Source organism: Loxodonta africana, chromosome 14, assembly GCF_030014295.1.
Source record: "Loxodonta africana isolate mLoxAfr1 chromosome 14, mLoxAfr1.hap2, whole genome shotgun sequence".
NCBI classification, from domain to species: domain Eukaryota; kingdom Metazoa; phylum Chordata; class Mammalia; order Proboscidea; family Elephantidae; genus Loxodonta; species Loxodonta africana.
In genome coordinates, this window is record NC_087355.1 from 87,587,798 (window position 1) to 87,608,717 (window position 20,920).

General features: G+C 46.9%; 1 protein-coding gene across 1 annotated transcript in view; it reads right to left on the bottom strand.

Moving 5' to 3' along the window:
- Positions 1–16,555: 16,555 nt before the first annotated feature.
- The window catches only part of KCNK9 (potassium two pore domain channel subfamily K member 9), a 94,558-nt gene continuing 90,193 nt past the window's right edge, over positions 16,556–20,920 (bottom strand). The window contains exon 2 of the mRNA XM_010588516.3: positions 16,556–18,328. Coding sequence (XP_010586818.2) covers positions 17,493–18,328 — 836 coding nt within the window. The 3' untranslated portion in view covers positions 16,556–17,492. The remainder of the gene's footprint in view (positions 18,329–20,920) is intronic.

Here is a 20,920-nt window from a genome sequence, read left to right on the forward strand (position 1 = left end):
TGTCCAAGGGCAGCTCAAAAAGACAAAGTAAGATATTATTATGAAATGTGCAAAGAGCTGGCATTGGAAAATCAAAAGGAAAGAACAGTCTTAGCATTTCTCAAACTAAAAGAACTGAGGAAAAAATTCAAGCCTTGAGCTGCAATTTTGAAGGACTCTATGGGCAAAATATTGAAAAACACAGGAAGCATCAAAAGAAGGTGGAAGGAATACACAGAGTCACTGTACCAAAAACAATTGGTTGACATTCAACAATTTCAGGAGGAAGCGTATGATCAAGAACCAACGGTGCTGAAGGAAGAAGTCCAAGCTGTACTGAAGGCGTTAGCGAAAAACAAGGCTCCAGGAATTGACAGAATACTAACTGAGTTGTAAACAGATGTGACGGTGGCAGTGCTCACTTGTCTATGCCAAGAAATTTGCAAGACTACCTGGCCAACCGAATGGAAGAGATCCATATTTGTGCTGATTCCAAAGAAAAGTGATCCAACAGAATGTGGAAATTATCAAACAATACCATAAATATCACACACAAGTAAAATTTTGCTGAAGATCATTCAAAAGCGGCTGCAGCAGTACATCGACAAGGAACTGCCAGATTCAAGCTGGGTTCAGACGAGGACGTGGAATGAGGGATATCATTGCTGGCGTCAGATGAATCTTGGCTGAAAGCAGAGAATACCAGAAAAGTGTTTACCTGTGTTTCATTGACTACGCAAAGGCATTCAACTGTATGGATCATAGCAAATTATGGATAACATCGCGAAGAACGGGAATTCCAGAACACTTAATTGTGCCAAGAGGCAGCCACTCAAACAGAGCAAGAAGGGAGTGAGTTGTTTAAAATCAGAAAAGGTGTGCGTCAGAGTTGTACCTTTCACCATACTTATTCAATCTGTGTGCTGAGAAAATAATCCAAGAAGCTGGACTATTTGAATAAGAATGCATCGTCAGAATTGAAGGCAAACTCATTAACAACCTACGATACGCAGATGATACAACCTTGCTAGCTGAAAGTGAAGAAGACTTGAAGCACTTACTGATGACCATCAAGGCTACAGCCTTCAGTATGGAGTACGCCTCAACATAAAGAAAACAAAAATCCTCACAACTGGACCAATGAGCAACATTCTAATAAACGGAGAAAAGACTGAAGTTGTCAAGGATTTCATTTTACTTGGATCCACATTCAAACACCCGTGGAAGCAGCAGTCAAGAAATCAAAAGACGCATTGCGTTGGGCAAATCTGCTGCAAACGGCCTCTTTAAAGTGTTAAAAAGCAATGATGTCGCTTTGAGGACTAAGGTGCACCTGACCCAAGCCATGGTGTTTTCAATAGCCTCATATATGTGTGAAACCTGGACAATGAATAGTGAAGACTGAAGAAGAATTGATGAATTTGATTACGGTGTTAGCGAAGAATAGTGAATATACCATGGACTGCTAGAAGAATGAACAAACCTGTCTTGGAAGAAGTACAGCCTGAATGCTCCTTAGAAGCAAGGATGGCAAGACTTCGTCTCATGTACTTTCGACATGTTATTAGGAGGGACCAGTTTCTGGAGAAGAACATCATGGTTGGTAAAGTAGAGAGTCGGTGAAAAAGAGGAAGACCCTCAATGAGATGGATTGACACAGTGGCCACAACAATGGTCCCAAGCATAGCAATGATTGTGAGAATGATGGCATAGGACTGGTCATTGTCTCTTTCTGTTGTACTTAGGGTCACTTCAGTAGGAGCCAACTGGAAAGCACCTAACAACAACAACATATGTGTGTGTGTGTATATACACACACATATATATGATTTGTAACTTCTGGGTGTATATTTTATTTTATATGCATGCACATATATTATGACATGTATATTATAACTTAAAATACATACAGAAATTACGTATCACACACACTCATATATCTGCATATGTATATATGTTCTTGTTAGGTGCCACCAAGTCAGTTCCGACTCATAACGACCCTACGTACAACAGAACGAAACACTGCCAGTTCTTGCACCATCCTCACATTTGTTGCTATGCTTGAGCAACGGCATATTCAATATACGTATATATATTTGTTGTTGTTGTTAGTTGCCATTCGGTCAGCTTGACTCATGGTAATCCATGTAGAACAGAACAAAATGTTGCCATTTCTGCACCATCTTCCAATCCGTTGTTGTGGCCACTGAGTATTTTGAGCAACTTTCAACGTTGGGGTTCCTCTCCCAGCATTATATCGGACAGTATTATATTGTGATCCATAGGATTACCCTTAGCTAACTTTTGGAAGTAGATCACCAGGCCTTTCTTTCTAGTCTTTTAGTCTGGAAGCTCAGCATCACACAAGCCACCACAGTTCAACAAACTGATAGTCAGGTGGTGGAGATAGATATACCAAACCACACTTGTTGCCATCAAGTGAATTTCACCTCCTGGTGACCCTATAGGACAGAGTAGAACTGCCCTATAGGATTTCCAAGGAGCAGCTGGTGGATTCGAACTGCCAGCCTTTTGGTTAGCAGCCAAGCTCTTAACCGCTGTGCCACTAGAGCTCTAGAGACAGATACAGATATTAACATTCCTCAATTTCCTGACTATGAAAAAAGGAATGACTCTGGCTGCTGCATTGAAAATAGTCAGCATGGGTGGACAAGGAGGGGAAGGTAAGGTTTCCAGGGGAGGGTAATAGTCCTGGGAAGATATATGAGCAGAGACACTGTGGGAGACGAGGGTGGAATACAGGACCACCTGAGGAAAGGGTGTCTGGGCCGAGGGAGCAGCGGGCAGTGTGAGGCCTGCTGGAAGCACAGAGGCCAGAGTAGCTAGGGTAGGGAGAGCAGGAGCAAGTAACAGGAAGTGATGGAGACACCTGTAGAGCAAGTCCCGGAGGGCCTTGGTATCTGGGGGAGATGGGAATCCACAGGAAGGGTAGAGAGAGGGAGCAGCCTGAGCTTATTTAAGTTTAAAACGATTGCTTTAAGACCGTGTGCATGGCCAGAATTCAGACAACTGCACATCTAACAAGGGTGACATTTTCTGTATGTAATTATACCTCAGTAAAAAAAAAAAAATCCAGTGAAACCCTCTGTCGTGGATTGAATAGTGTCCCCCCAAAATATGTGTCAACTTGGCTAGGCCGTGATTCCCAGTATTGTGTGATTGTCCACCCTTTTGTGATTTGTTGTGATTTTCCTGTGTGTTACAAATCCTACCTCTATGATGTTAATGAGGCATAATTAGAGGCAGTTATGTTAATGAGGCAAGACTCAACCTACAAGATTAGGTTGTGTCTTAAATCAATCTCTTTTGAGCTATAAAAGAGAGAAGCCAGCAGAGAGACATGGCAGACCTCACACCACCAAGAAACAAGAGCCAGGAGAATAGCACATCCTTTAGACCTGGCAATCCTGCACTGAGATGCTCCTAGACTAAGGGAAGATTGATGACAATGGCCTTCCTCCAGAGCTGACAGAGAGAGAGAGTCTTCTCCTGGAGCTAATGCCCTGAATTCAGACTTCTAGCCTACTGGACTGTGAGAGAATAAACTTCTCTGTGTTAAAGCCATCCACTTGCGGTATTTTACACCGCAAGTATAAACTTGTTTCGATAACTAAGACACCCTTGTTTTAATGTGATTTCATTCCCTCCCTGAAAAATACTCAGCTATCTCCAGAATCAACTCAACTGCAAGGGGTTTACCTCTGGTTCCAGAATCCTAGTCAACCCATACAAAATAACCAAGTCCAGTGTGCAGAGTCCAAGAAGGGTATTTTTGTATTTTAGGGCAAATTCCTCACCTTGCTGGGGCTTTGAGGAGAAATGCTTGTCTCCAGTGTGGAAGACCATTAGCAAATGTGATATCAAGTTCAGACTTTATCCACCTTGCTTTTCGCTTTCAGGAAGTGGCTTAAAGGTAGTGAGGAGCTGAACCAAAGCAACTCTTGTCCAACCTCTCTTAGTAAAGGAAGACCAAGACACATTTGCAAACGTGCCATAGAGATTTTAATGAAAAAATTAGAAAAGTGCATTATTTTACAACACTACAGTAAATGATTCTTTCTTTTTCTGTAAAGACATTGTAAAATATATACAGGGTTGCTTAGTGCATTCGTTACAAAAGAAAGATGCAATCGCTTGCATAAATTACATATTTTACACGGGCTGGATGCTTACCTGGACTTGTAAACATTGGCGATACAGTTTTATTTTGTTTTTCATCCTTCAGGTAAGCTGCGATAATAAATACCTCTGATATTCATTTGATGGTTGTCTCATTCTGTTAAACTTCAGAACGGCATTCTAAGGCCATTTGTGAAGGTGCCCTCTCCACAGACGGAGAAGGCCAGAGAAGAGAAACAAAAGGAAAACAAAGAGTAACAGTAGGCTTCTTTGAATTTGGTTCTCTGTGGTCAAGTTGGAGTCACTGGCTTTTGCCAAATCCAGGTGTGGCTTCCCACAAATGGTCTGATGCCTGGACCACAGTGTTGCCCATCGTCCAAGTCCCAAATGCCCACCAATGCAGGAAGGACGGTCCCAGCTCAGGGAAAACCCAGACAGGGTTTCCGGACAAACCGTTCCATCCCCCTGGAATGTGGCCAGCGTGGTCCCTGGGGTAACTGACCAGCTTCTGGTAGAATTTTTGGGATTTCCATCACCCTCCCTGGGAAATGTTTTGGGGGGCCTCCTGCATCGCCACCGTCAACAGCAGATCCAGATCCTCTTGCCACACCGTCATGAGGACTCCAGCAATGCAGCAAAGGAAGAACAATGATCCAGACACCCAGAAATACCCAGTCCACGCACACACGCACGCCCCAGACAAATACATCAAGATCCCCATCCTGTTGCCCCCACCCCCAAAATGAACACCCTGTGAGGATATGCCAATCATTTTGATAGCTGTGAGTCTGGAACTAATTCGCGCTTGACTTCTTCTATGCTTGAGGTCACAGATCAAAATTTTTTGTTTAATGTTTTGAGGTACAAGGATAGACAGTTTGCTGAAGTTAAAAATTTTTTTACATCTAAGAGGAAGTGAGGAGCCCTGGTGACATGGTGGTTGAGAGCTCAGCTGCTAACCAAAAGGTCGGCAGTTCGAATCCACCAGCCACTCCTCGGAAACCCTGTGGGACAGTTCTAGTCTGTCCTATAGGGTCACTGTGGGTGGAAGCTGACTCAACAGCAACAGGGTTTTTTGTTTTTTTTAAGAGGGAGTATCCACAGTTTCTTGGCCTGCTGGGAATAGACTTGAAATCCTTCCTCCTTATTAATCAATTCAGTGGTTTAAAATCTACTTATCATTCTTGATATCTTTGTCCTCTATCTCCTATGTTTGTTTAATTGCAAACCTTCTAATCAACAGTTTTGGACATATGAGATAGCCTCAAATCTTCCAATTGAGTTCATCTGTTTCTCTGATTTAAATCTTGTTCAATAATGCCAACAGCTTCACCTAAACCAATGCAGTCTCTATCCTATGGAGATTCCTGGTAAAGCAGGGGTGGACTGAGATGACCTCTTGAGGTCATTTCCAGCCCCAAAACAGCTGTCGAAATGCTATTTGTGGGTAGAATAAACAAATATATAATTAGCCTTTCCCAGGAGTGTGTTCTTCTCCGAGGAGCCATCAAATTATAGAGACATCTTGCTAATTGTGGGCTCTGCTTCATTGGGTCCCCACTAATCATGTTCTTCCCTTGACTGGATTTTTATTCTTCTACTCAACTTCTAAAAATCAGCTCAAGAAAATGGAACAATTGAAGAGGCATATTCTGGTTCCAATACCTGCTCATCTGGCTCTATTCCTAGACCCCCTACACCTAGAAACTATGCTCTCCATTGGGATTTTTGCCTTATGAGGGCCAGGACCTCCACCATCTTGTTGACCACAATGGCATCTCACCAAATTTGACATATGGCAGCCATTGAGATCCTCAATATGCTCTATAAATAATTGCTGGATAAATGTGTAAATTGTCAGCTAATGTTGCAAAAAGGGGATCCAATGGGGCCACCAGGCACACCACCGTAGCAGTTTACTTCTGGTAGCTCAACTGCCCTCTCAAGCTAAGAAAAGGTAAGAATTTCATCAAATCTTGGCAGTGAAAAGGGCTTTGGCTCAGTTGAAAATGTTCCCACCCCAGACCATTCTCCAAGCATTCTGGTTCATTGGGAAACTGCGAGCTGGGGGCAGAAAAGAGAATCCCATCCAAAGAAGGACCAAAAGATTCTTTGGGGAGAGAAGTCTACAGCCTTCTCAACTTTCAGGACAACAATATCTGAAAAACGTGACTTCCCCAGAAAAGAGGAACACAGTTTAGGAACAGAGGTCCAACACTGGGGAGACTTTGGCCCTATCCCTCCTTCAAACCTCCATCCCCACCGAAATATAAATGAAGAGTTTAGTTCACAATGACACTTATTTCATTTCACTGTCATGAGTACCTGCCCGGGAGATACCTGCTTCTCACGCAGTCAGCTCCATCTTTGCTCTACTTGGGCCCAGCTGTTACTCAGCCCCACTGGGCCAGATGCTCCTGCAGGTGTGGGTGTATCCTCCCAGAAAGCAAAGAGAGTCCTGAAGTTAGTCCAAGCCAGCAGAGGACAGGGTGGGAAGAGGGGAGGGAGGGCAGAGGGAAGCGTCAGAGTTTCAGGTTTCAACTGAAGGTGAATGCTTGATAGAGCCATTAATCAGTTGCCATCAAGTCAATCCCAACTTATGGTGACCCCATGTATGCAGGGCTTTCAAGACTGTGACCTTTCAGAAGCAGATCGTCATGCCTTTCCTCCAAGGCACCTCTGGGTGGACTCAAACCACCAACCTTTAGTTTAGTAGTCAAGCACTTAACCCTTTGCACCACCAGGGCCGCCTGGGTGCAGGCACAGCCCTCTCCTAACAGTAATGGGAGCTCAGCTGGTGGGGGGTAGAGAGCGGGTCCTGCAGCCTGTCCTGCAGGTATCCTGACTCCATTCACCTAAGATTCTCCCTCTTTAGAGCAGCACCTGGTACAGTCAGGAGGGGAGGAGGGCCTGTCAAGGAAATTACACTAAGATGCATTGTGCAGGGCTATTCGTTAATCAAGGATTCGTATGTCATTTAAAAAAAAAAAGGCACCTAATGGGGAGAGTTGCCTGCAACAGAAGGTATCTGGGGAAATCCTTCCAGATGCTGGTTGGCGTTCCGCCCACCCAGCCTTTCGTGGCCATGTCCTTGGTGGAGGGAGCCAGGCAGACACTGGTGGGGATAGACTTGGGATCTTGGCCAAAGCCTTTTGTCTGTAAACAAGATGTTCCAGGCTCAGACAAGTGAAGCCACTCACCCTAGGTCACACAGCAGATCACGAGACCAGTGTTTGAGTCCTGCCTTGCCCTATTTTCCCTAAGCTAGACGTTCCTGCTGGCCACCCTGCTGCACCCCAGCCACTGCGACCTCAGCCTCCACGACCCCAAAGGCAATGTCTCAAAATTCAGGTCCACATTGCAAGCCCTGGTCAGGCAGCTTTGCTTTCTGAGAGCACACACTTCCCTAGGAGATGCTACTCCTTACCTTGGTTGTAAACCCTGGTGCGGTCCTCAGACACCGGGAAGGACGGGGTCTAAAGGACAAGCAGACAGACAGAAGGCTTCCTCCCTGGGCAACCGCACACACCACGACAGCAGACATCCTGGTCCTCCTGCTGACGCCCTCCAAGGACCTGACCTCGGTGCCAGACCCACAAAGAGGCCCATCTCACAGACACATCACCAGAGACACTAAGGCCCTTGCTCATAAAGCCCATCAGGAGATAGCAAAATCTTTATGCCAAGAAGGCCCTGGACCTTATACCACGTTTTCCTTTTCTTAGCTTCATGCTAACCTTTGATAAAGCTGTAAGAACACTGCATGGGAGCAAGCTCCCTGGACGCTGAAGTAAAAGACCAGCGAGATCTTATCCAGAAAGACCTCCGTGTGCGAATCAGAGCTAATGTCCAGAAAAGAGTAACCAAAAAGTAATTCACTGCACCTAAATGAGAGAAGTCTCCGGGTGGTGCCAATGGGTAACACCCTAGGCTACTAACCAAAAGGTTGGAGGTTGGGTCCACCCAGAGCTGCCTCAGAAGAAAGGCCAGGTGATCTACTTCTGAAAAATCAGCTCCGTTGAAAACCCAGTTGACTCAACAGCAACTGGTTTACTGGTAAACCAGAGGACCCCTAGAATTCAACTTTGGTGAGACTACAGGATCTATTTTCAGAGCTTTCTTTTTGGAGGAGGACCCAGGAGGGACACTCAGATTGATAGCTCCTCTGTGGAAGCCCAAGACTAGGGCTATGGTTGTTAGAGTGAGGGTCTTAAAACAGAGTTACCGTGTGGGCTCTGCGGAAACCCTGGTTGCCTAGTGGTTAAGTGCTATGGCTGCTAACCAAAAGATCAGCAGTCTGAATCCGCCAGGCGCTCCTTGGTAACCCCATAGGGCAGCTCTACTCTGTCCTATGGGGTCACTATGAGTCAGAATTGACTCAATGGCAATGGGCTTTTTTGTGGGGGGGTGGACTCTGGGGAGCCATGGAAGGTTCTTGAACAGGAGACTGGCTTGAATGGGGTAGGCTGTGACAAGCATGTGAAGGGTCTTGTTGGCTGTGCTGCCACATCTCTCTCAGGGGTGGCAGTGGATAATCTGGACCCTCTGCACTTTCACATCCCTGTGACTTTGACCAAGCTGCACCTCTGCCTAAAACAGAGCCCGCTTGATCCTTGAAGGCTTTCCTCAAGGATTTCCAAAAGCCACTTCCTCTGTGAAGCCCTGCCTGAATCTACCAACCAGGGTCAATCACTCTCTTTGCACAGTTCTGTTTCAAGTCAAATGCCCCAGGAGGGTCACCTGTGGAAGATGTGAATCTTGCTTTTATGAGAAATGCAAACATAGCACAGTGCTTGGCACAGAGCAGGTGCCCAGGTAGCACACGGAGCTCTCACAGCCACCCTACACGGTAGGTTTTATTTATAATCCATCCCCATTTAATGATGGGGAAACTGAGGCTTAGACAGACAAAGCCATCACCCATCTGTAAATGGCAGAGTCAGGTCCCAGGTGCGAGACACCACGGCTTGAGCAGCTTCCACACTGTTGTATGCAAGCAAGAAGAGCCCACGCTTGCCTCTCTTCTTGACCCTAGAGCTAGAGGCGTCAGGTACAGGTTCAGGGGCCTGCTCGGGAGATCTCTCTGTGCAAGTTCTGACAAGCACTCAGCCTCCACCAGAGATGTGCCCAAGAGAAAAATGGCGCTGACCAGGCTCCCTGGTGACACTCCCATCACGGGTCCACCAGTGCAGCGTGAAATGTCGCAATCACAGTCCTGCGGTCTGAGGCTACAAGAATCACCCACCTAGAGGAAATTCCAAGCTTTGGACAGCACCAGCCCAATTGTTGTGGCACACTCCACACTATCACAGGCAAGTGGCTTTTAACAGCCACAGGTGTGATGGTAAATTTTCATCATACAGACTTGGATCAGCTACCAGGGATGGAACGAATACCTGCATTGAATTACCCTGTCTCCACTTCAGCCAGTTAAGACATGCCTTGATTACAGCTACTAATGACCATTCAGGCATGATGCTAGAAATCCAATCATCCTATTATCCTTACGGTTCCCCTCTGTGAGTCCTGCCCAGCACTTGATTCTCACGAGACCATGGCCACCAGAGGTTTGTTTCCCATGATGGAAACAATGACTGGGGCAATTCTAACTCCATCAGAAGCAAGAGGGTCAGGAAAGACTTTTAAAAGATGCCTGAGATATTCCCATCTGCACCTCCACTGCTGGAGACCCACAGGGAGAACTTCCAGGTAGCAGGAACAGCACAGGCAAAGACACAGAGGCAGGAATCTGCAGGGCCATATTTTCTTGGTCAAAAGGGAAAGTTACTTAGTCGCAGTAGGTAAACTGCTTTGTGATATCAAAACTGAGAAGGTTGTGGTCTAGAATTTGTCTGTGCAAATATCTCCAAGACAGAAGTCAATGGCCAGGAGAGCCACCATGTAAAAAACTGCATTTTTGCGATTATTAATGAATGGAAGGGCTTAGCAGTCATTACCACTCATGGAGAAGTTCCTGGGGGCCAAATTTCCCCAACTGGCTAGCAGAGATCCTTACGATAACCCTACTGGGTTATACCTAGTAGCCGATTCTACAATGGATGGAAGCATGTCTCTATGCTTGGTGTCTATTTATAGCTGGATCATCCTACAAGTGTTTAGGGGGAAGATTACTGACACCCACCTGACACAGAAAGGAGGGCCACATGGGAAGTCAGAAATACCGAAGCCTGGGTCAGCTTTGACAGTGAGACCCAGAGTCCTGGGACCCACAGACGGTGAGACCCACAGTCCTGGAAACCACAGGTGATTTACACTACCACCTGACTATCAGTTTGTCATGAAGTGGTGGTTTGCATGTTGCTGTGACGCTGGAAACTATACCACCAGTATTCCAAATATCGCCAGGGTTACCCATTGTAGACAGGTTTCAGAGCTTCCAGACTGAGACAGACTGGAAGAAAAGCCTAGTGATCTACTTCTGAAAATTAAAAACCCTGTGGGTCACAACAGAATACTGTCCAATATAGTGCTGGAAGGTGAGACCCCTAGGTTGGAAGGTGCTCAAAATACACAGTGGCCACAACAATGGGCTTGAGCATACCAATGATCATAAAGATGAAATTCTGTTGTACATGGGGCCACCATGAGTTAGAGCCAACTCAACAGCAGCCAACAACAGAAAAATTTATCTATAATGGAAGAGATAACCTCAGAGGTCCCCAGAAAGCTGAGCATATCAAATGCATAAATCATGGCTACACAACATCAACTATATTGTTTTCTTGCCAAAGAAGCTGAAATCCGATCCTGAGGAAACGGCAGACAAAACCAGATCATGGGGCATTCTACAAGACAACTGGCCTGGACGCTTTGAAAATGCCAATGCTGCGAAAGACAAAAATGGTAGTGAGGACTGTTCTAGAATGAGTGAGGAGTCTGGGGCAACAAGACAAGCAAGTGTGGAATGTGAACGGTGATTGTATCTTAAACTAAAGAAAAAGCTGTAGAGGACATTTGGGGACAGCTAGGGAAATTTGAATACGGATTGTAGATTAGATAACATTGTGTCAGGGCTAACTTCCTGAGTGTGACAATGGCACTGTTATGTAGGAGAATGTTCTTGTTTTGGGGAGATATACATATTTTTCTGTGGCTGAACCACCTAAAAGTTGCAGACATCATGATGCTTTGTCCTCCAAATACCTGTGTGTTTACGTGTGTGTGCGCGCATGTGTGTGCATGTGCGTGCACATGTATGTGAGGGGCGGGGGAAGTGTAGGTGGGAGAAGAAGATTAGCAAAGGTGGCAAAGGACTGAAGGCTGGTAGGTCTGGGTGAAGGGTATACCAGTGTTTCTTGTCCTATTCTTTCAACTCTTCTGTAAATCTGAAATTCTCAAAATAAAAAGTTGATGATTTTTTCCCTGAAGCAGCAGCCTCTACCAGGGTGTAATTGAGAAGGACCCACATCCCCTGCATTCATGCCCAGGTGTCTGGGAGCCGCCTGAGTGCACAGACCCTTGCCCACACAGTGACCCTGCTCCTGTCCCTCTTTGCCTGCCACTGCTCTCCCCTTCCCATCTGCCCAGCTCCTGTCCCCCTACCAAGGTAGCTCGATCTTCAAATGTGCCCATTGAATGGAACATCCAGGCCAATGTTTTTGCAGGCTAAATTGATTTTGTGCTAAATGCCCATAAATCCCAACCAAATGGCCCCTTTTTATCAATGGGAAGCCAGAGAAGGATTCTCATTTTGCTCAGAGAGGCACAATGACTTCCGGAAGCAGAAGACGTGGGCCTGGCACCAGCCCTGCCACCCTGTCCTTGCCTAGGGTCCCAGACAGAATGTTGCCCTGGAGGAAGTGCCCTTGAGACCCCAGGTAGCAGCGACTGTCCAAAGTCCTGTCCCTTTCGGTGAGAGCTGCAATTCACCAGAACGTTTCACAGATCACAGCACCCATTGCACTAACAGATGGATACATCCCAGCACATTCGGGGACCTCATGCCCCTGTGGATGCCCTCAATGGGTGTCTTAATTAGGACCTATTATTAAAAAAGAATATTGCATAAAGAAATTGAGCCATAAACCGCAGCGATGGATGGTTTTCCTTCTTTAATCATTTTCTCCTCTCTCACCTCCTGCTCCGACCCAACGCACACAGACAACGAATGCCTCTGAATAACTGCTCTGCTCTCCAGCTTCCAGCTGCTGACGGCTGTTGCTCGGAATCAGAAATCGTATGGATTCCAAATGCAGACGAAGCAGAGAAAAGTGACCTGCGGTGGCTTGTCTGTGGGTTTCTTAGTTACTGCCCTGATGTTCTCCCAACCAAGGCCCTGAGTGCTGACAAGGAAAGGGGAGCCAAGAGCCGTCGGTCAATTGCCCCCTTTCTTACGGATGAGGTTGTAAGGAGCACCTCCAACGGGGGGCCTACTGAGAAGCAGTCTGGGTCCTTTGCTTCCCCTCCTGGAAGCATGAGAAGCCAGTGGGGATTCCTGGGCTGCAAACAACCTGCTGAGATTGTGCAGAAGTACCCCCTACCGACAGGGATGCCTGGTGGGAGCCTGGCAGAAGCTCAGAGAACTCAGTTAAATTAGAGCACGGCCAGCTCACCATGCTCAAGAAGCAGCTGCCTTGGTTTCAAGACAGTGGTGCAGGTGGAAAGAATGGATAGGATCCCAGCTCTGGGGCTACTCAGCCATCTCAGTGCCCACGGAGGGTGGCTCACTCCTATGTAAAAAAGAGACACAGGCAGGTCTGTGGCTGTGACAGCACCTTCCACCCAGGGTGGCCAGTGAGGATTAACAAGTGATAGATGGTCGGTAGAAGCATTCCACCCGCAGCTTTTAGACCACTGCCTGCCTTCCTCCTGTCTTCGATGCGGTGGACAGATATAAAAATGGAAATCACTTAGTTGAAAAGAGTTCTAATGAGTCAGAAACCTCTTTAAGCACCTACAAAGAAATTACCAAGTGCAAGGGAAAGGTGGAGAGACCAGGCCTGAGACAACATCTTCAAAAGGGTGTCAGCCAAGATAATTACAAGCCCAAGAGACAGAAAGGGCCACATAAACCAGAGACTACATCAGCCTGAGACCAGAAGAGCTAGATGGTGCCCGGCTTCAACCGATGACTGCCCTGACAGGAACTACAACAGAGAACTCCTGAGGGAGCAGGAGAGCAGTGGAATGCAGACCCCAAATTCTCGTAAAAAGACCAGACTTAATGGTCTGAGACTACAAGAACCCCAGTGATCATGGCACCCAGACCTTCTGTTGGCCCAGGACAGGAACCATGCCCAAAGCCAACTCTTCAGACAGGGATTGGACTGGACAATGGGTTGGTGAGGAATGCCGGTGAGGAGTGAGCTTCTTGGATCAGATGGACACTTGAGACTATGTTGGCATCTCCTCCCTGGAGGGGAGATGAGAGGGTAGAGGGGGTTAGAAGCTGGCGAAATGGACACAAAAAGAGAGAGTGGAGGGAGAGACCGGGCTGTCTCATTAGGGGGAGAGCAATCAGGAGTATGTAGCAAGGTGTATAAGTTTTTGTATTAGAGACTGACTTGATTTGTAAACTTTCACTTAAAGCACAATAAAAAAAAAAGGGGGGGGGGTGTCAGCAACTGCAACCACAACAAAAATAGCTAAAAAGAAGGTAGAAACAGGTGCCGGCTGTGTAACCTTGGGCAGGTTCTCACCATCTCTGGACCTCAATCGGAGCCCTAGTTGTGCAGCGGTTAAAGTGCTCAACTGCCAATCGAAAGGTCAGTGGCTCAAACCCACCAGCCGCTCCACAGGTCCAAGATGTGGCATCTGCTTCCATAAAGATTGCAGCCTTGGAAACCCTATGGGGCAGTTCTACTCTGTCCTACACAGTTGCTATAAGTTGGAATTGACTCAAAGGCAGCAAGTTTTGAGACCTCAGTTTCTTCCTCTGGAAATGAGTGAGTTCAGCTGGGTGACTCTGACTAGGATGCCTCCCAGCTTTCAGAGTCTCTGATTATAATAGTGTTAAGAGGTGAGCAGATCCCAGGCAGTAGAGCTCCAGATGTAGATGCCCCATCCTGTTTTTCAAGGTGGACCCTTGACCTGGCCTCCCCATGAGATTACCCCATTAGATGCACCTAGAAAACTCCTGAAAAAGGAAGAATGAGGCAGAATTGATGAATTTGAATTGAGGCATTGGCAAAGAATATTGACTATACCATGGACTGCCAGGAGAACAAACAAATCTATGTTGGAGGAAGTACAGCCAGAATGCTCCCTAGAAGTGAGGCTTACAAGACTTCATCTTGCTTAGTTTGGGCATATTTTCAGAAGGGATCAATCCCTGGAGAAGGACACAATCCTTGGTAAAACAAAGGGTCAGCAAAAAAGAGGAAGACCCTCAACAAGATGGATTGGCACAGTGGCTACAACAATGGGCTCAAAAATATCTACTATTGTGAGGATGGTGCAGGACCAGGCAACGTTTTGTTCCATTACACACAGGGTCACTATCTATGAGTTGGAGCTGACTCGGCAGTACCTAATAATAACAGAGAACTCCTTGGCAAGAGACGATGGTAGGGAACAGATGGGCCACCTAAGGAAAAGGCAGACATCTCAAAGAAAGCACACCAAGGCTTACCTGCACGCCCCAGACACTCTGAGCGTGAAGAGGGATGTTTAACTTCAGAAGATTAAGACTCAGATAGTGATCACTCCAAAGGGCAGAAGAAATAGGGGAGATATAGAACCAAGACAAAATCCAAGTTGCTTCAGATACTTTAAGTCAGAAGTCATCACAGGAGGAGAATGAAGACTTAATCCTGTAATCCTTAATCCTATAAAGAGTCAACTCTGTGGAAACAGGAAGGTTCTCTATATTTACCTGGGGAGGAGTTTCCCATCACTTGGAGCATTCAAGCATACATACAAGGATGTATTCATGGGGAAGCCAGCTCCGAATGAAGGGCGAACCAGTGTCCTTTCATTTCCCTCTAACTGACTCCAGGGGTCTATTGCATTTCCTGTGAGAAAGAGAAGCAGGGTCCTTCACTGGGGGCTGAGTTAGGACAACCTGGTGGAGTGGGGTTAGCTTCTGGGACCCTTTGGGGGTTGGAGACCTAAATCATCTCAATGTCGTGAAGGCACAGCTCTGTGACACTGAGCAAAACCACTCATCTTCTTGATGCCTCCGTTTCTTTCATAGATCAAAGGCTATCACCGCCCTCTTCCTTGGAGGGCAAATCTTACAAAAGTCTTCATTAGAAGCCCCAAGTGTATTCCAGGCAGCCCCCACCAAAGCATAACACACTCTGCAAATATGCAGTAGTGGTTTTGTGCCTATGACTTCCGAAAGGCAATCTCTTCCAAAAGAAAAAAATAAATTAAAAATAACTACTGCTTCTACACTTGACAGACTTAGCCTTTAATAGGGCATTCCGCGAAATCAGATCTTAAAACTGAGTGAATCAACAAAGACTTTGTCAATTGTCAACTTTGGCCTGAAAGTCTGAGGGTCCCAGACTTTTCCAAGGGCCCTGTGTCCTGGACAAAGGAGGCATTTCAAACTAGGACAGAGCATTAAAGGGCATCCCCAGACTCTTCAGGGGAGGCTTGAGTGCTCACGTGTTTCAATCCAATGGCCCAAATGCTTGGGGCTGGTGGCATTTTGGGTACTGCCTGCTTTCAGAAACCTTTTAGGTCAACTCTTTCTAGGGAGCAGCTCGCCCGTTCTAGAGTATCCCACTGGAACCTTGATACAGGCCTGTAGACAAGCTCCTTCTGAGTAAAATGGCTGAAGCCCAATTCTATCCAAGAGTCAGGAAGTTCTATGTAAAAAAAGGAGTGGGAGGGTGAGAAATTTTCAGACATGGCAGGGACAATGAAGAAGGAAAGTCCCCTCAGTGAATTTGGAGGTCAGTCTGTCCTTTAGTTGTCCAATATGCCATACTCTGTCCCCTAGGAGACTGACACAGTCTTCCCTTTGGGGTCATCCCCTATTGAGAATTGGGAGGAACTTCTCCACTACCCAGACCAAACTGTCTCCTGAGATTGACAAGTTCCCAGCAGGCCAAAACACAGCTCACTGCCCTCCAAGCTCTTCCAGAGGCCACCATGAGCTTTCCTTATTACAAATCAAATGCAATTAGAGACAGTCTTTCTTGAGCTATATATATATATACACATATATATATGTATTTTTTTTTTAAACAAAAAATGCCCTGTCCTTTTTTATTAGGAAGAGAAACCACATCCACTGAGTAATAGCGCCCATTCTCGCTCAGGCATTCCCACACGGTAATTCTTATCCCTGAAGGAGATGCTGCAGAAAATCACCATCATGACATAAATAAGAAGGAAACCATAAAACAGATACTCTGTGGCTCCAACAATTTCCCAGTTTCCCCTGACACTTCCAGTTACGTGGAAAATTGTTGGAGCTGGAGATGATAAAATTAAAAATGTCTTTAATAAATTAATATTATCATTGGTTTTTGATTATTTATTCCATTGCTAGTTTTGTGTTCTTGCATCAATAATGCATACCAGTTTAGCAAAGTGCATGCTCTTTAAAAATTTTTGAACTGGCAAGCTAAAACGATCCGTGTCTTCTTGCCCACCCGCCCCCTAAAAAGAAGTTAATATAATTTAGAACCTAGCATTTAAAAATATGGGCCTGGCACGCCTGGGATAGAGCCTGCTCATGGAACATGCTTGATTTGGCAAGACAATAAATCAATAACTTTGTGGCTTTTGTTTTCCCATCATGTTTGGAAGCAGCTGGAAGCAGGCTATTAATGAAATGATGTGATGGAAAAGAAAAATGAGTACCTCGAACTTCCCATTTCGTCACATGGTACACACGCACACAGAAGCACACTCGGGTGTGAGCTGGCACGTGCTCTCGTGTACATTCATACACACACGCACACACACACACAGGCTGTCACCCACTCCTTGGGGAGAAAAAGAGAAAGGCGTTAGAGACACCACCGTGAGTGGGCGCTCGAAGACTCTCAGCTGGGTGTGCACCTTGGGGTTGGGTATCCTCTCAGCTCTGTCTCCATCCTGCTCTCACACCTGTCCTGGGAAAGCCGCCCCAGAGATGGAGCGGGTCGCGGGGGTAGAAATGTAAGGCAGACTTTGCTGGGAAGGAAGAAATCCATGCTTCATGCTTAGATGCGAGACTCAGAGGAGGACCGGCCTTTATTTTCCCTTTGACCTGCTCTGCCTCGCTGGAAAGGTGGGGAGGAAATGAAACCAAGAGAGAAGGGAGGAGAGAAAGGGATCATGATAACCACCACAACAATAAATGACGATAATAATAATAAATAAATAATAAAGAAGGAAAGACGAGTCGGGTCAATGGAAGTGGACGTTGAGTATGACAAATGACGCCTTCTGTCCATGTGTCCCCTCCCACCCTAAATGGACTTCCGCCGTCTCATCAGCCTGTGGTTGTCGGTAAAGCTGTGTAACCCAGGAGAAATGGAGCTAAGGGGCGAGGGGAAGAGGCTGTTTTTCAATGTGCTTGGAGAGATCTCTTCGATCTTGTAAGAGATGGAGTGAAAGTACTGGGGGGTGAGTTTGGTGCTGAAGGAGTTCTGGTGGGCCGCCGGGCGGTACTCGTGTGAGCGGTAGCACATGCAGGAGCAGACCGACTGCAGGTCCGTGACGTCGGCCTTGTACCGCGGCCGGCCCGGCTGGGCCTCCTCCTGGATGTGGATGACCATGCTGCTGCGGTTCCCAGCGAGCGAAGCCCGCTCCTCAGCGTCCCGCCGCTCGTCCTCGCTGTTCATGGTCAAGAACCTGAGGACCACCAGGTTGAGGAAGGCCCCGATGACGGTCAGCCCCACCAGGATATACATAAAGCTAAAGGCCACGTAGAGCGGCTTCTTTTGAAGGGCACCCTTGGTTTGCAGGGCTACGTAGTCCCCGAACCCAATGGTAGTCAACGTGATGAAGCAGTAGTAGTAGGCGTGGAAGAAGCTCCACTCCTCGCACTGGGAGAAAGCAGCCGCACCGATGCACAGCGTCCCCATGCAGGAGAAGAAGCCCACGGTCACCATGTTCTCCATGGACACCTCGGTGTTGCGCATCCCACAGCACTTCTTGATGCGCTTAAGCAGGTAGCGCACGAAGGTGTTCATCCGCTCGCCCAGGCTCTGGAACATGACCAGCGTCAGCGGGATGCCCAGCACTGCGTAGAACATGCAGAATGCCTTCCCCGCGTCGGTGCCGGGGGCTGCGTGCCCATAGCCTGGAGGGACGGAGAGAGGAGAACAGGGAGAACCAGTGAGGAAGTGTCCCGTGAGGTTTGGGGTTGGGATGCGGTGTGGGGCATTTCAGTGGGGATGAGTTTAGGGGCATTTCATTTAGGAAGCGGTTTAGGAGATTTCAACAGGGACAAGGTTGGGGGCATTTCTGCAGGGAGGGGATTTGTTAGAATTTCAGAAGGGGAATGAGTTTGGGGATTTCAGTTGGGGTGGGGTTTGGGCATTTCATTTTGGGTAGGGTTGGAGCATTTCATTTGGGATGGGGGTTTGGGGAGTTTCAGTTGGGAGGTGGTTTGGGACATTTCAGTAGGGAGCGAGTTTAGGGCATTTCAGTTGAGAAGGGGTTTGGGGCATGTCATGGATTGAATTGTGTCCCCCAAAAACGTGTGTATCAACTTGGTTAGGCCATGATTCCTAGTATTGTGTGGTTTTCCTCTGTTTTGTGATTGTAATTTCATGTTGAGAGGATTAGGGTGGGATTGTAACACCACCCTTACTCAGGTCACCTCCCTGATCCAATGTAAAGGGAGTTTCCCTGGGGTGCGGCCTGCACCACCTTTTTTCTCTCAAGAGATAAAAGGAAGCAAGCAGAGAGTTGGGGACCTGTGAAGCACTGGGAACAGAGTGCCTCTTTTAGACCTGGGGTTCCTGCACAGAGAAGCTCCCAGTCCAGGGGAAGATTCACGAGAAAGACCTTCCTCCAGAGCCGACACAGAGAGAGCACCTTCCCCTGGAGGTGATGCCCTGAATTTGTACTTTTCGCCTACTTTACAGTGAGAAAAGACTTTTCTTTGTTAAAGCCATCCACTTGTGTTATTTCTGTTATAGCAGCACTAGGTAACTAAGACAGGGCATTTCAGTTGGGAGGGGGTTTGGGCATTTCAGTAGGGAGGGGCTTTGGGGCATTTCAGTAAGTATGGAGTTTGGAAAATTTCTGGTTGAAGGAGGTTTGGGGAATCCATCATGAACAGTGGAGGTCAGAGAGCAGTGGAAGAGCAACTTTAAAGAGCTAAAAGAAAAAAAAAAATTTAACCCAGAGAAAATATCCTTCAAGAATGAAGGCAAAATAAAGACATTTTCAGATTAAAGGGAATGAAGTGCATCTGTTACCATCAGACCTGCAAAACAAAAAATACTAAAAGGAGTTCTTCTGGCTGAAGGGAAGTGACATGGGTCTTCGGGAAAGAAGGAAACAAGTCGGAAGTGATAAACAAGTGGGTAAATATAAAAGATGCAGGAACAAGAATCTTATTCCAACCTCATTTAGCTCACCTGTGTAGCAGATGCAAATGCCAGCTGGATGGTGTAAAATAAACTTGAAGCCCTGGTGGCACAGTGGTTAAGAGCCTGGCTGCTAACCAAAAGGTCAGCAGTTGGAATCCACCGGCTGCTCCTTGGAAACCCTATGGGGCAGTTCTACTCTGTCCTATAGGGTTGCTGTGAGTTGGAATTGACTCAACAGCAATGGCTTTGGTTTTTCGTTTTGTACTGGAAACTTAATAATGTGGTAATGCTAAGAATTCCGAGTGGGATATATTTACTAGAAGAAATAAACAATGTTTGCTGGCTCAAAAACTGTGCCAGGGTCTCCCCCACCCCCATTCCTGTCAGTAAAGATGAGCGGAAGCACTTAGCTTTCGCCTGGCCTGGACAGCAGTACACTTGTGATGTCCTGCCTCAGCATTATTTCAATTCTTCTGTTGGACATATCAGTCTGTCCATCCCACAATACATCTCACTGGTCCATTGCATTGATGACGTTGTGCTTCCATCATAGGACACGTGCAGATCATCACCACCAAAGTCCAAGTGCCTTCCACATCAATGAAGTACCTAGAGGTTCAGTGGTCTGGGGCATGGGGCTGCTCCCTCTAAAGTGGGAGACAAGTTGCTAAAGTTTTTAATGCCTAACACGGAAAAGAAGACTCTGCAGGATATCTTCAATTTACTCATCTAGATCCACTCTCCATCACCTCCACCCTGGAAAGCTAGCCTGTATGAGCTACATGAAAGTGTTCCTTTGTCCTCTGGTTTCCATTGGGTTCATCCAATGGACAGCTCCCGTAACTGGGGAAAGAAGCAATGCCACACAGAAGACAGCCAGCACACACTGTCCACCTGCCACCTCTGAGCGGTGTCCCAGCGTGAGGTCAACTGTGGGGCCACCACCGTGGCTGGTGACTACACTAGCAACCGCATCCCAACACCAGCCCCCCTGAGATCTCATGACACCAGCACAGATCAGGGGCCACGGGAATCACAGGAGTCACTGGGGAGTCAGTCTCAGGAGATTACACATCCCAACCTCGTCAGCCCTGCCAGTCCCCAGCCTCGGCTATGTCCTTGGCCCTCAGCTCAGAGCACACGTCATCACCCACCTCCCAGCCCCTACCAAGCCCCTCTCCTCATTCTTTCTGTTATGAATTGAATTGTGTCTCCAAAAAAGAAACACTTAAGTCCCAACCCCTGTACCTGTGAATGTGACCTTGTTTGGAATAGAGTGTTTCTTTGAGGATATTCTCAGTTAATAAGGTCACACCAGAGTATGGTAGGTCCTAGTCCCTTCTTAGGGATGT